General features: G+C 42.0%; 1 protein-coding gene and 1 long non-coding RNA gene across 6 annotated transcripts; both read right to left on the reverse strand.

Moving 5' to 3' along the window:
* Positions 1–3: 3 nt before the first annotated feature.
* Positions 4–5,952, reverse strand: LOC133887861 (CMP-sialic acid transporter 4). 5 transcript variants are annotated; one of them, XM_062327849.1, is made up of 16 exons: positions 5,716–5,952; positions 5,097–5,369; positions 4,587–4,703; positions 4,358–4,414; positions 3,983–4,060; positions 3,483–3,527; positions 3,264–3,323; positions 2,857–2,979; positions 2,676–2,753; positions 2,426–2,495; positions 1,977–2,084; positions 1,717–1,850; positions 1,569–1,645; positions 1,347–1,395; positions 1,190–1,253; positions 4–149 (listed from the first exon to the last, which is right to left on the reverse strand). In XM_062327849.1, exons 2-15 carry the CDS (start codon positions 5,265–5,267, stop codon positions 1,203–1,205), a joined length of 1,218 nt encoding a protein of 405 aa, XP_062183833.1. In that variant the 5' UTR covers positions 5,268–5,369; positions 5,716–5,952; the 3' UTR covers positions 4–149; positions 1,190–1,202. The 5 variants fall into 5 exon arrangements, with proteins under 5 accessions (XP_062183833.1, XP_062183836.1, XP_062183837.1 ...); XM_062327852.1 differs by having other exon boundaries at positions 5,633–5,952; XM_062327853.1 differs by lacking the exon at positions 5,716–5,952 and adding an exon at positions 5,519–5,621.
* Positions 5,953–7,604: 1,652 nt separating this feature from the next.
* Positions 7,605–10,415, reverse strand: LOC133889007 (uncharacterized). Its single transcript, XR_009903852.1, has 6 exons — positions 9,994–10,415; positions 9,840–9,880; positions 9,581–9,673; positions 9,442–9,496; positions 8,360–8,430; positions 7,605–7,825 (listed from the first exon to the last, which is right to left on the reverse strand). It is a non-coding gene; the product is annotated as an uncharacterized LOC133889007 (long non-coding RNA).
* Between the last annotated feature and the right edge of the window lie 5,109 nt (positions 10,416–15,524).

A 15,524-nucleotide genomic window follows, 5' to 3' on the forward strand; every position in this document is an offset into this window, starting at 1 on the left:
ATGTTGCCCCAAACAAGAGGTGAAAGTATTACGGTATTACATAAGATGGCCTCAAATGAACCTTGGATGTATATTGATGTTTCTTTTGCTTTAAAAGTTTACAAGAGTTTTATTCTACTCATGGCAAAAAGAATTTCTTCTATACCTACCTACAGGACCAAATAAAAACGAGGTCATTAAAATCCTTATGAATGAGATGCTCATATGTAAGTTTTAAAAGTTCACTGCTAAAAAACCGTAGTTTGAACGTGCTAAATATGACACTAGTTAACAGAACGAAGAATGTTTGCTTTTATCGATAAATAGAATGTTCACTTTTATCGATAAATAAATAACGGTATAAATTATCAGTTTGCTGTAGGTATGTCGTTTCACTTTAGATTTCGTTTGGTTCAGATACCTGCCACGCTAACATATAACTAGGACGTAACAGCCTAACACCAACTCCTTTATTATTTTTGCAACTGATTCTCCACTCCTGCCTCCCAAGTCCTGCATTGCATCCACATACACAGATCCACTTTTAGCAGCAGGGATGCTTCTCACGATACTTCATTACTACACAGGTAGCCCTCATTACCATCATAGACAAACTGACCACCTCTTCCCAGAGCACACCATCACCTGCCTTTGTCACACTGTCACTGATGGCAGCACAGCACCAACCAACTCTGAACTATGACCACCAATTGCCTGGCAGAGTCTAAGTAATCTACAACAGCTTCCCCCAAACACCTTCAAGGGCCTGTTTGGTTCAGCTTCTGCTGGCTTTTGCTATTCAGAAGCAGAAAGTTGAACCAAACAACCCGCTTCTGAAAATGACTTCTGAGAAGCAAAATCTTTCATTATTACTAGAAGCCAGAAGCTGCTCTGGAAGAGCTTTTTGTAACTTCTGAGAGATGATGTTCTGAGAGGTATTACACATATTATATATTTCATCTGCATCAAAAGCCAATTCAAAAGCAGCTTTTCTATAAACAGCTTTTGGAAAAGCCTCAGTCTAACCAAACAGGCCCTAAATTGGTCTGATGCACCCTACCAGTTATTCAGCAAATGAATTGTTGTACCATGTATGAACAATTACAAACTACTCTATTTAGTTTATAATTATCATTGTGATCAAATGCATCATTTACCGGTAAAACGGAAAGTGTCTCATATGGAAAAAAGCTACAAGTATGAAACACACCTTAAATATAATGTTAAATTGGCAGTAGTGGCCTTTTCTCATCAGTTGCGCTAAGATGGCTTGCCTGAAACCATTGTCAACTTAGAAGTTAACAAATATCTCCATTAAAAAAAATGTCAATTCTTGGTTTTATTTAGTCAAGCGATTAGGCACTTACATCAGCAGCAGCACCAGCAGTCATATTTACAAAAGAAGACTCAGAGGACCTGCCAAACAGAAATCGTCTTATTAGACTAGATGTTTGGAAATATTTAACGGACATCAACCACTCATGCTAACATTAGTTGTTATGCTCTGCATATTTTGTAGCATCCGAGCTATCTGAGAGAACCAATGAAACAGTGTATGAGAAGAGCAACATGTCCTCAGTCATCTTTACCTATGATTTTGTGTATCTCCCAGTGCCACTGCTCCAGCCGGTTTTTCATCTTTGACTTTGGCTAGCGGAGAGAAAAACTGAACAGAAATAGCACATACATAAGATCGGTTGTCAGTAAACAAGCTAAAGAATATATAACAACAAGTACCTGGTGCATTGAAATAAAAACTATTGAGATGCCTAGGAGAAAGTTAACGGTCAAGGGTTGTCCCAAAAATGCAGCCGAAGCTAGACCAGTAAAAATCGTGGCAACAGTTGATGAGTACTTCTTCAAAATAGTATCTGCAATATTATTTCAGTCAATCGTTCAGAAATATGAGAAATTAAGAGCTTACAATAGACAAAGAAGTCCAAGTATTGGGAAACTAGTATTGTATCAGTGAGATAGGTAGGTATATCATCTGTTACCTGCATACTTAAAGAAAAATGAAGAGAGAATTCCTTGTGCAGCATTGTTACAAATGAGAAACATTGTAGCCCTCGAATGCCCTCGAAGAATATCAAAACTCTCTGGACCTGCAAACAAACGGGACATAGTACTATCATATATCTTATACTGCAATAAACAATCGTCACAAACAAAACGTAAGACACATGATTCTCAGTTTGACATTACAGCATTTGTGCATGACACATTGACACTACACAACATATTGATCAATATATCAAGCTCTAAACAGCCACCCTATTCTAGCCTCAAAAGCACCACTGATAACCCAACTTTGGTACCACTGCTTACTATGGGGACGATCCTAGTTTACCCTTGGTCCCCTATATAGACTGTGATACGACAGTCGCAACATGCAGTAGCACTACTTATCACCAGATAAAAACAAGTTTTCACCTAAGATGCTTACCCTGAAATATGACAGTTCCTAAGATACCAAGGAAGTTGAAAATTGCACCATAACCATATAAGAACAAATTCTGCAAAATATGTAAAGAATTAGTGGAAGAAAGAGATAACAGAGTCAAGAAATTGAGAAAACATATCAGTGTGAACTGTTAAGCATAAAAGCCCACAAGATAGGGAACTTGATTCAAAAATTAGGCAAGCCCACTGCAGTGATTTAGAAGAGCTGGAAGCAAGGTTTCAGTGGAAATCACCTGAAGATAGATGCTTGTATCGAACTGGCTTTTTAGGGCATACTCATTGAATACAGAGGCAAACGATGGGACAGTAACCTACAATTTTACAGGAATATGTATATATGAGGTTCTGTTTCCAATTTTACAGGCATCTGAAGAAGATAAGTGATAAAGATTAAACCAATATGTAAAAACTTACAAAAATTAGTGTATATATGTATGCAATAGTGGTGACTGGAAGACCAAAAGCATTGGTTCCCTCAGGTACAGAGCGCAATTGATTGACACTGATTCCAATAAGCAATAGGGCAAGGGCTTCCCACTGATAGTCATTGGACAGAAACAGGGTCAGACATTGTTGAGAGAACTTTCTTTTACAGAAATGGTACAGAGGTCATGAAAATAAGTCAGCAAAAGGGAGGAACACCAAACCCTAACAAAAAATGGGTCTAGTATATTAGCCAAAAGAAACAGTTGATAGTTCTACTTAAAAGACACATAAATGAGAGAATTTTCATCTGTGTATGATATTACCATTAGAGTAATATGGGTCTTCACTACTCAACAAAGATGAAGTAATAACAAAAATGCTGACCTCAGTTTTACCTGAATTATAGAGAACTTCCTTCTCATTATAATTTTTAGAAGAACGGCTATGACCAGTACCTGGATTAGGAATCAAAGAGTGTGATATTAGTAATCGTGTTTTTTCCATGCACAGGGAATCAGATGTGTACACTCGCCAGAGTGTGCACAGATGCACATGTACTCTCACACATGGTAAACGACAAAAGCATGTGAACATGGCAGTACACTAACAAGTACCTTCAGATTGCTTAGCATCTTCACAGTTGCCGGGTTGAAGTATAACTGTGTGGGAAGTATCAATATGTTAACCAAAACAACATCATATAGAAAGACCAACGCTACTCAAGACAACACTCGGTGACTGTCTATAAATTAATATATAACAGGACATGTTAGGCCGGATATTCTGAAGACAAACAAACTGTGGAAAACTAGTAAATAAAATAATATATTCATCTGTTGTCAAACAGAAAGAGAAAAAAGACATATCTAAAAGAACCATGAAAAAACCCTTCTAAAGATAAGTCACTAAAGTACAATAAGATGACTCAGTATCAATCAGGAAATGTAACAGAACTCGTTCCCGAAAGTGCATTATTTTTAACCAAAAAAATGAAATAGAAAAAAATGCACAGTATGTTGTGTTCTAAATTTCTAGCATGCAGAAGTGTTTGCTCCAAAAAATACAGGTACACTGCACAAGTGAATGACATCTCAGCCAGTTCAATGAACTTTACCTGCATGATAAACTTTAGGTAGTTGTTGATGGCATAAAGGAGAGCGGGAACAGCTAAGAGTACATTATTACGAGCTGCCTACACAAGAAAAGATTGACGAACCAAATGATCAGCTGCCATGACTAAAAAACGCAAATACAGAACTATGATTTACAGTTCCATTGATAAATCAATACATCAAAATAATACATGAAAACTGAAACAAGGCACTAGGACACAAAGATAACTAAAAAGACAAGTAACACTTCTCCTAAGGACATTCAAGCAAATAGAAGAAGAAAAAGTCATACTTGTGGTCTAAAATGAGAACTGGAAGTCAAGTATCTTATATGAGAACGAGTGCATGTTGTGCTATCGTTTGAAAAGATAAATCACCTGTGCAAAGGTTGAAAATGACAGAAGCGGCTTCTCCCCCACCTTTTGTTTTCTAGACTGCAAAATAGGATACTAATAACTTTAAGGGAAGCACTCTAACACAATAAAAGCTACACGGAAGTCGCAAAAAGTGATTGATTGATGTGCCACTGGTCTATTAAAAGTAAAGAACTTCCGCAAGAATCAAAGTACATACTCTTGAGGAAAGCATGAGTGATCATAAACTAACCTGGATTATTAGCATTATGATAGCAAAAATAACTTTTGCAACCTCCGTCAAAAAGTTCACACTAATAGGACTGAACTGAAACTTCCCATCAACCTTTGACATAAATACTAGGATAGGCTGCAGAACAAAGTAATTTTTTTAGCAAAGTTACAACAGTGCGGTAATCAGATACATATTACAATTTGGTACATGATTAATCAGATTAAAAACATACAGGTAGCTAGAGAATTCTTTACTCACGGAACAAGGTTACTCAGAAAGGTAAACTCATAAATACAAATAAATTGTGAGCACAACCAAACAAGTAGAAGCACAAGAAAGACCTTCTAATATCTATTTTTAACCCATCCTCCTGGCTTAGTTCTTCCTAAGGAGCTAAAAGGACCCTAACCCTACTATATCCAAACAAGCATATCAGATACATTTTCTCCCAGGTGAATTTTGTCAAATTCAAACCCATACAATGGGTTATTGATTGGAAGTCAAATATCATTAAAGAGAGTGAAGTACCTGGAGGCCGACCAAGATGCAATCTCCAGACACGAGCAGGACGTTGAGCGCCCGGTACTTGGAGGATATCTTGCTGTGGTGCTTGTCGTATGCCCTTGACACACTCCTGGGGCTCGGCACCGCCACCGTGGAGTGGCAGACACTGCATTCCAGCACGCCATTCCTCTGCATCTCCTCCCCAGCAGGGAACAGGAGCCCCCCGAACCACAGAGGGTCACCAGAAAGATACCACTCTATAACCGTGGCCTCTGAGTAAATCTTACCTGCGCGTACCTGCAGCCAAAAAACTTGAAGTAAGCAAATTGAGTAACGACTGGTGTTTTCCTCTAAATTTCACAGCATTTCGTTAATTCATGTATCGGAAAATCATTAGTTCAATACCATGAACTTAAAAAACACAAAGTAATCCTACAAAATTCAACCTAATCTGTCATCAGCAACTAGCTAAGGTAGACCATATCACCAAAAACCAACAGCACCAAATCACGATCAAATGTAGCAACCGCGTAGTAGGTAGTACTGCCTCTACACCTAACCTGCCTACCAAAAAAGACTCCAAAAATCGCAGAAACAAGCCGAACGGCGAAGAGATCTAAGGAGCTCGCATCCGCTACTGTACCACGTGGGAGGCAGGATCGGGGCCGGGATGTCGCAGATCTAACCCGGCCTAGTCAGCGCGCGCGCGCGCGGCGATTCCCGAATCCGATCCCGGCACGCTTCTGCGCGCGTCGCGTGGACCGGGCGGAGGGTGGATGGGGTGGGAGCCTCGCCGCCGCGGAGATCTCGCGTTCGGGCGGGAGCGGAGGGAAGCGTGACCGCGGGGCGGTGGCGGGGGAGGTGGTGGGAGAGGAGCGGAAAGATGGTGGGTGCTTCTCGCTTTTATTTATGTTTCCTCTTTTGAGCTCCAGGAAAATGCTAAAAGCTCCCTGCGTTTCACGCTTTTATAGAGTAGTTGACCGAAGAAAATATTTTTAACTTTTTTAAGAAAGAAGTGAGTATTCCCCGAGTAATTTGGAACAAATTAGAAAGATAAGCGACACATAAATTCGAACAGAAGAGGACTCCAACGTGAGTATAAGATGTACACTCACATTTGAGATAAACCTAATGTCTCTTTTAAGAGTCTTTTTTATAACTCTAGCTCTAAGAATTTTTAAGTTGTGTATTTCTAATTTAAATTTTTTGTAGAGTTAGATTTGTGGGTATATCAAAGGTGTTTATGTGAATCATTTTACTTTCATTTTTAATCTAAAAATATAGAATTGAATTATTTTATCTTAGCTTATAAACTTAAGATATAATGTAGAGCTGAGAGCTAAAACCTACCATCAGTAGCAAAAGGATCCCCTCTCTAGTCCCCTGCTACATTAGCAAAAGGTGACACCACGGCGATACTTCGATCCCGGCGTTGATTCACTTGTTTCCCCTCCTCTGACGGGCTTTCTGTTGACAGAGAGTGAGGGGATCGGGTTCATCGATGTTGTGGTGTGCTTAGTTAGGTCCTAGTAGTTTATATGGCTGCAGATTTGGTGCTTTTGTTTGGTGGCTGGCTTTTGCGTCAAATTCGGCGATGATCATGACAGGCGGCTCCCGAGGTATGCTTTAGTACATGTGTTGCGATTAGATGAGATGTTTTTTATCCCTTTTTTGTTAGTTCGATGGACTCTTGTGTTGTTGTGTTGTTGAGCTTGCTGCCGGCGATGGCAGAGTGTTCGTGTGGGTCTCCATCTTTCACGTCGAGGGTGGTGGCGCTAGCTCCCAACTTTTTGTTCCAGATTTGGAGAGGACGCTACCAATGCTCCTTCATCATCAAAGATACGGCTTCGAGGGAAGTCAGAGTTGTTGGCTCTTGCAGTTCTCTTCTGGGCCTCCTCGCCAACTCTGGCATGCCAGCTAGATCTTGCCTTCATTGACATGTTGCTTCGCCTTGGTGTGGCCATGTGAGCTCTGACGGAAGGCGTGTGAGGAAGTTTGCAACGACGACCCTAGTTGTCCTTGTTTGTAATTCCTTTTGGTGTGTGGGTGCTGCATATAAAACAGGATGTACTGTGCTGCTGTGACACGGAAAGGAAAGTAGAAGCTCCGATTGCATGCATGATGTGACATAGGAAGGAAAGCAATTAAGATACTAATCAATTTTATGTAACAGAATATTTGTTGCCCTATATGAACGTGGCCAGCTAAGCACTACGTAAATGGTTCTACATAATGATGAATTATTGCACGAATGAATACCTTAATTGTTTCGTTTGAATTTAACAATTCATTGGTTTGGTTTGCCGTTTCTTTTTTTTAAAAAAAAAATGGTTACCTTGTCAGGTTTCATCTGACAACAGTTATAAGTGCATTGTTGTATAGTTAGATCTTTCACTTATACTAGTCAATTTTGTCTATGCGTTGCAACGGTTTAGAATTTTTACGCTCAATATCTATCTTGTTTCTCACATTAAGTGAACAAAACACATAATTGGAGCAATGTATTAGTTCACAATACACAAATATCCAACAATACCTAATCCATAGCTACTAATATACTTGATTCAATTACACAGCCTCATCGCATCTTCTTTTCTGGACCGCTAGACCATATCTCCAGTAGTAGCACAACTTCCCCTCCTGCCTCAAGTGCACCTCCATTCCCACTCTCCCGAGCTTGCGAAGGCAAGGGGAGTTAGTCGTGCACATTTAGGGCCTCGACTGCTCTAACCCAACCCAATAACATGGCAATACTGTGTACCTACGAGAAACTCAATTAGCATGCCTAGCTTCTAATCACACAGGATTTGGGTAGCTGCAACCTAAACATGACAACACGGGGAAGTATATATATATATAGTGAGACTATTCTGCGTCTATACGTAGTTACTATTCACCTATTCGTATTGTGTACATCTCCTAGTTACAATCCGAAACACTATGAGTTTAGATTTTATTAGGTAGACCAGTTATAACTTCACGTTCAGAAATACATACTTGTAACATGAGAAGCTAACACTGTGAGTTACAACTTGTTATTCGCACTGCGCAAATTCCCAGTTACAACCCGAAACACTGTAAGTTACAACTTGTTATTCGCATTGCGCACATCCCCAGTTACAACTTGTTAGGTAGACCAGTTACAACTTCACGTCCATAAATACATAATTGCAACACGAAAAACTAACACTGTGAGTTACAACTTGTTATTCGTACTGCGCACATTTCCAGTTATAATCCGAAACACTATGAGAGAGAGGATACTGAAAAAATGGAATTCAGATTACCTGCCATTTGTTTTCTGAGTTCCAAAACTTCTATAAAGCCCTTCCGAGAAGTTGAAGAATGCAAATTCAATCTAAGGAGCAAAAGGTTTTATAAGTCACTCTGAACTTGGCTTCTCTGCAAGATCAATCTAAACTCACGACACAAAAGAAGCAGCAAGTCAATCTCAGAATGTTTAAAAGAAAGAAAGAGTAAAGATTGGTCCACAACGGAGAAAGGATGCTAACTCCTCAAGCTAAAAATGCCAATGATTTCAGACAATCAATATTAAACCGAGCAATTTGATCAAAATGAAAAAAGAAATGTACATATCCAAGTGGTATTACATATTTGACAGATCGGTCACCGCAGATCCAGTCTTGGATGTTATTTGAACATCTTTGCATGATCTCTAGCTTCACCCAATTATATAATTTCCAGACATGAACAATGAACAGATAACTGATAGCTAAAAAAATAAAACATCCCGCATCTAAATAAGAAAAATATACAGCAAGATGTGCCTCTGTTACAAAATAAAACATTTTTATGGTCTAATGTTCCTTTGCAAAAAATAATGGCTGAAATTTATATATTCTCTACCAGCATGGTTTTTGATTGAAAAACAACTTGCTTAAATTTCCATTTTTTTAGTTAACTCTCATCTGCTTGGTCTGATAATAGAATAACTTCATTTACAAACCCTTTTCCTTTTTATTTGGAGAAACACGGGAAATCGGATCCAACCTTAGCACTCAAAAGAGAACTTTTTATACACAATCTTTTTATTTAGTGCACAATATTCAACATACCTTGCATGGTGACTATGAGATCTGCCCATGCAATCATTGCAAGGGCATATTTCAGAATTTAAAGGGTATAAAATGGAAAGAGGGATAATTCTTAAAATTTAGATGAAGTAGTGTATGTTCTCCTATGATCTAGACCTGTTGCAAAACATAAAATACTGGGACTATTGCTTACCACTTCATACGAGTTAAGAGTAATGACACAAAACAATTAAGGATAACCACTTACATAAGCTCTTATTATATTCATGGAATGTGAAACCGGTAGGGGGGGGGGTGGGGAATTGAGTGCATACGGTTCATGATAGTCACACCAACATGCGAAGTAGCCAGAGCTGTTGATTTGATCAACTGAAAAAGCAAGTAATCACTTAAGCAGTTCAATGCTCCAGGGGAAAATGGCAAAATAATGAGCTCAAAAGGGATGTGATTTACCTTGGTAACAACCTTGTAGGATTTCTCCTGAAATTTGCTCTCGAATAAGAAACCGGTGCCTTTTGCTCTTTACAATCAGCTGATTATAAATCCCTGCAAACAAATAGATGCATGTCAGCCTAAATTCATTTATATGAGATGAATCAATCAAATTTAATCCATCCATCCATGGTTCAATTAGGTTCCTTCTACTGCTACTTCCAACAGGGAAGTGCAGTTGCAAAAGTAGAGATCTGGATGCAAAATGTTGCTAACTTACCCACGACAGAAGCTGATCACATGGACATGAGCCGACAACAGCTTCAAAGAAGAAAAGAGAAGAAAAATAATGAGAAATATAGCAGCATCAGAACACTACAAATAGTGAAACATTATTAACAACAGAGCCCAGATTAGTCTTTGCTCAAACATACAAACCCAGCCCTAACATCTCTTGCTGCAAAAGTTAACACCTTCGACATTCCACATGCATGCACGCAGAGGAGCCAACGAGAAGGAGAGGGCACGCATGTGTGTTTGCTAGAGAGGATAGGTGATTGTGAGCACACCGAATCTGAAAATCACAACCAAGAAGTGAGAAGTTCATCAATGGAGGCTCGTATCCCGTGTTGGTCGACCAAACTTTTGACCAAAGGTCGCTGGAGAGCCCGCCCTGTGGTCCCCAAGCCAAGCCTCTGCTCGCCTGGCTGCAGCGTTCCGGTGGCATCCGGCCTGCCAAAATGGGACTTGCAAAACAGGAGGTGCAGAGCACCTAGAATCCCAAACTTTCCTTCACGAAAGATCCAAACTTTCCTTCACAAACCAACAAAATCGCAAACCTAACCTTTGGAACCAGCTCACGCCACGAAAGGAGGAGCAGAGCAGCTAAAATCCTAAATCAACACAAGACACACTCCATCCTCCAATCTACAAAATCCATATTTTTCACTGCTTTAGTCTACATGAGCCACTAAATCTACAGAATATCCTAACATCAACACACATCAGAACAAGAACGGTTCAGTAGAGCTTCTTCCTTCAAAGCGCTCAAGACCATTGAGAGGGGGCGGGCTTCTTCCTTCAAACCGCAATGTACTTGGACTTGAAAAAACTTGGTTCTTTACCGGTGCACGGTGCCATTGGGAGCGGCAGGGGTGGATGCGGGAACACGACAAGAGATAGAGACGATGAGCCCTGAGCGCGATGACTTAGAGGTTGTAGGGGATGGTGAAAGGAGTCATGGGCAAGGTTTTCTAATTTATAGGGCCAGCGCGATATCCCAACCGTCGTGCAAAACTCAGCCGTCTTGAAATTCAGAAGACCACACTTTGGGGGCCAAAATTCCCTCAGGTTCGACAGAAGTTAATGTCTCTCTCTCCCACGATATTTCTCTCTCTCTCTCTCTCTCTCTCTCTCTCTCTCTCTCTCTCTCTCTCTCTCTCTCTCTCATGAAGTTTAAAATCTCCCATCGGGATGTGGTTTTATGGGCCTGCCTGGAAAGTGGATTGCGTCGATGGCCACTCTCAGGGTGAACTCATGTTGACCTGGGCCCCAAGTGGTACGACCAGGTCCATCCGCGACCACACGACGACCACTTAGACCATCACCTCCGTGAGGGAGCTTGGGGGCTGCTGTGGATATGAATAGGGGGGTCCCTATTCTGAGAGCTCACACCAGTCAATACCAGTTGACAAAAGATTATTTGCTAGACCAGAATCCCACCACATGACCAGTCTGCATCTTTACGATCAGGATCCTTATCACATAAGGGATTCCCGCAACCAACCTACACTGGTCGTGGAATATGTATTCATCAAACCAGTATATTCTCATTAAATGCATTCCACTCAAGCGTTTTTCTTCCCCAGGTACTCCTACCTAGCGGACAGATCTTGGCCGTGCAGTGGTGCTATGCCCCGTCCTGTAGCATTAAACGTTATGGGTCGGGCTCGCAGGCGTGTCAGACTGGTTCATAGGTGCACGTGCGTGATCGGTGATGGGACGGGGTAGCTGACTGGGGTGATGTATGTGTGGAGGTGTCCAGCGGATGGGATGGGCTTGTCAGCTTCATCAAAATAAAAAGGGGTACGTGTGTTGCCTATTTTAAAGGAGCCTAGGGGTGGAAGGGTTGGCTAAGGTATGGAACAACGGAAAAGGGCTCACTTGTAAGTTCTCTTTTTCTTTAGTATATAAAGAGAGGATGATTTGATTTGTAGAAGGGGGAAAGGGAGGAGTCAAGAAATCTTATCTGTAACCAGTTCATAAATACTGATAATAAAATACATAGGACATAGAGCTGTTATCCTTAGAAAGGCATGAACTTGGATAATCCCTACGTTCTTGAGTTCATCACAAACATGCGCACACCGCGTTGTTCACACACCTATTGACCAATACACCCTGTAATCATTGTCATGAATAAACTCTCAACAGACAGGTCGATGGGTATTGCCTTGACTGAGGTGGTCTCACCCTTAGCGGCATCATTGTACCTGCAAGAATCAGCAAGACTTACAAGGTTGGAGTCCTTGATCTCAATGGTGGCTTGATGATTATGATGCTTGGAATCCACACCCTTAGAAGTGGTTGCCGCTCGACTGAGGTGTTCGACCATGTCTAGACTCTGCTTGTCACATTTGACTGCTGCACACTGATCTCCCCTGACAGTTATGATCCCTTTGGGACCTAGGATCTTGAGCATTTGGTACGTATAGTGCACCACTGCCATAAACTTACCTAGCATTGGACGGCTTAGGATCACGTTGTCCACCATCTTGAATTCCGTGACATCGAAGGTAAGCTTCTCTGTACAGATATTATCAGGCAAGCCAAATGTAATTGGCGACTCAATTTGGCCTATGGGCACGCTCAATGAGTTGGGGGTTATGCGATGGAAATGCTTGACTCTCGCCTTAAGCTCCGACCTCTGAACCCCCATCTTGTTTATGGTCTTGGCGAAGATGAGGTTAAGCGAACTACCCCCGTCGACCAAGGTTCGAGAAACTTTGATGTTGAGTATAGTCAGCTAGACCGCAACCGGGTATCGACCAGGGTGCGGAACTGCAGTCGGATGATCAACTTGATTGAAAGTGATTGGAACCTCTGACCACTTGAGGTATCGAGTAGGCCCAGTTAGAACCAAATTGACCTCTCATTCCATCGCCTTGTACTACCTCTTAGATTCATAAGAGGTGGATCCTCCGAAGATGTGTGCTAGACTTTGGTCGGCCTCGTGGAATTCAGGCTTGTCACTGTTAACGTTTGGTTTGGCCTGTTTGTTGTTATGCTCAACAACAGCGGCATTGAGCTTTTCATCAACCTTCTTTTTGATGACATGGAATTCGTCGAAGTCGTGTTAGCTAGTCTGATGAACGGGACACCACTTCCCTCCACCTCGTCTCATGCCTCTGTTGTCCCCAGTGTTGCACGACTTACACCTGTCGACCATGACTATGGTCGTATCTAGACCCTTGCAATTGTTGACGGGTTTATTCTTTTCCCCATGTTCTTCTAGGACTTGGACTTGTCCTTTCCAAATTAAGGGTTCTTGGCGTATACCTGGGCTTCTGCTCGCTTTGCACACTTGTCGACCAACTCGAAGAACTCTTTGATCGTGTGGATTTTTCGAGTAGCCATTTTTCTGAGCAGATCTGTGTCTCGGAAGCCTCACTTGAATACGATGATGACTGACTCGTCGGAGATGTCCGGGATCGTATTATGCCTTTTGCTAAATCGGCGAATGAAATCTCGGAGTAACTCGTCCTCACCCTGGTTCAGCTGATGGAGATCGTTCTCTGGTTCTTGGGCGCTTAAATGTGCCTTGAAAGTTGGCTACGAACTGAGCCTTCAACTCGGCCCACGATCGGATCAAGTTAGGAGGTAGGTTAAATAACCAGGACTTGGCATGTCCATCAAGTGCAGTCAGCAAATAATTGGCCATTACCTTGTTATCGTAGCTTGCTACTCGAATAACCGTGGTATAGATATGTAACCACTCAATGGGGTTGATCTTCCCATCATACTTCTGGATCGAGCCTGCCTTGAACTTCTCAGGCCACTGTATCGATCGAAGCTCATGTATGAAAGCTTCATAGCCTCCATTGAGTTCTTCAGGATGAGGTGAGGGAGGACTATCATGTATGTTCCTTCGAGTAGGGGAGTTACGTCGACCATCTTATCCTAGAGATCCACGGTTGTAATAATGGCAGTTGTCCTCGCGACGTTCCTCACGACAGTTGTCTATCACTGTACGTAGATCATGCCGATAGTGAGGAATATGATTCCTCAGATCTTCCTGGTTCCTGCGTCTATGGGTAGGATAGTTACAGTTTGTCCCGCAAAGTGGTGCTCAGGCTCGATCACCCGAGCTTCCTACCTGGGATCCCTTGACTTGGGGATGCTTGCATCCATGGCTCCTCGAGTTGGCGCCTTACCGACTTGGGCGCCTAGAGTTGCTAGGATTATTTACTCGAGCAGCTTAGATCTGGACCACATCAAATAGGGTCATGACCTAATTAACCATATGGGCTAAGGGATTTGTTGGATCCAACTCCGGAAGGGATCTTAGAATCATATGGGCTCCCTGGATATTAGCATCTAGAGTTCTGAAAACATTTCTACCCATATTTGGTTGTGGTTGAGATGACACTGCTCAGGGGTTGCTATCCTGAGGGAGCTCGTTCCTCGATGATTAAACGCTGGCGGTGGAGGTGTGCCCACCGGAAGTGGTCGTCGAAGACCAAAAGGTGCTTGACCTCCCATGGTCCATTGATGGAGAGTTGTGTCAGGGATACGTAAAGCACCCGTTGAAGATGTCTCTAGTGGTATTCCGCCGACAACACCAGTACCATGAGCAGCATTTACCACTACTGGATCCTCAGGAATTTCCGTGCTATTGTTTACCACGGCGTTTGGATCTAAAACCATTGGGTCAACAGGTGGGATATCAGCTCCTCTAGCCATGAACATGAATCGATCTGTTTGGCTACTCTGGCTGGCGATGTCGTCGTCGCCATCCTCGTCCCTGTCGATGCCCATGCACTAGAGAACATTAGGCTCCTTGGGATCCCACTTGAGATATCCTACCTCGTGATATGCATCCAATGGCTTGGACTCGATAATAGCGATGCGGATCAGTTCACCTTGATGGTCCCAACAAAAGATCATAGTTCCGAATGCGATCTCCGATCCGACTAGGGGCGATTTGAGGGTGATCGTTGTTAACCCGAAGTGGACGTAGAAGCCAACATCGAAGAATCCGGTGCTGATGTGCACTCGAGACATAGTCAATCCTGAAAAGCAGAAGACACCTACCTGGTGCGCCAACTGTCAATGATTTGTTCATAACAATGTGTCCAAAAATAACGAGGTTATCTTCGTGGATCAAATATGGAGCATGAATCGAGGCACACGCGATGTATACAGGTTCAGGCCTCCGGTTGGAGTAATACCCTATATCATGTGTGTATGATTGTATGTATTTAGTCGAGTACATGCAATGTGGCTAACCTATTACAAAGAGTAGATCGAATCTAGTCTAACATATAGCTAAAGTCGTAGAGGTCCTCCTGAGCTAAGGTCCTAATGTCTGCCTCCAGTAGCCAAGAGAAAAAAGAGCCACCCGTGGGGGTCTGGGTCTCCTCCTTATATAAGGGTGATGTACCGCTTCATATATAGCCGTAGTCAGTAGGGAAGGGAATCTTTTTTCCTTATAGTCCAAGTAGATAGATCTATTCTGGATACTAGTCTTCTCAAGTTGGGCTAGCAATTGAGGCCTTCCTAGCATACACATTCTATATTTCAGGCGTATCAGGTACCACAAATTCGGTTCCATAATTTTAGGAGTTGTTAAGTATGCACATGACATACCATATCCATATATGGTATACTCCTTATGCGTATATACCTCATAGTTAGATATTCGACATCGTGACCTTCCCAACCTTTTTGCCAAAAATAAAAATTA

The sequence above is a fragment of the Phragmites australis genome, chromosome 13 (assembly GCF_958298935.1).
Source record: "Phragmites australis chromosome 13, lpPhrAust1.1, whole genome shotgun sequence".
Classification (NCBI taxonomy): domain Eukaryota; kingdom Viridiplantae; phylum Streptophyta; class Magnoliopsida; order Poales; family Poaceae; genus Phragmites; species Phragmites australis.

Coding starts and splice junctions, on each gene's coding strand:
- LOC133887861 (XM_062327849.1), bottom strand. CDS start 5,267: ATGCAGAGGAATGGCGTGCTGGAATGCAGTGTCTGCCACTCCACGGTG. Junction 2,754..2,856: donor ACATATATACACTAATTTTT/GTAAGTTTTTAC, acceptor GTAAAATTGTAG/GTTACTGTCCCATCGTTTGC. Junction 1,396..1,568: donor GGAGATACACAAAATCATAG/GTAAAGATGACT, acceptor TCTGTTTGGCAG/GTCCTCTGAGTCTTCTTTTG.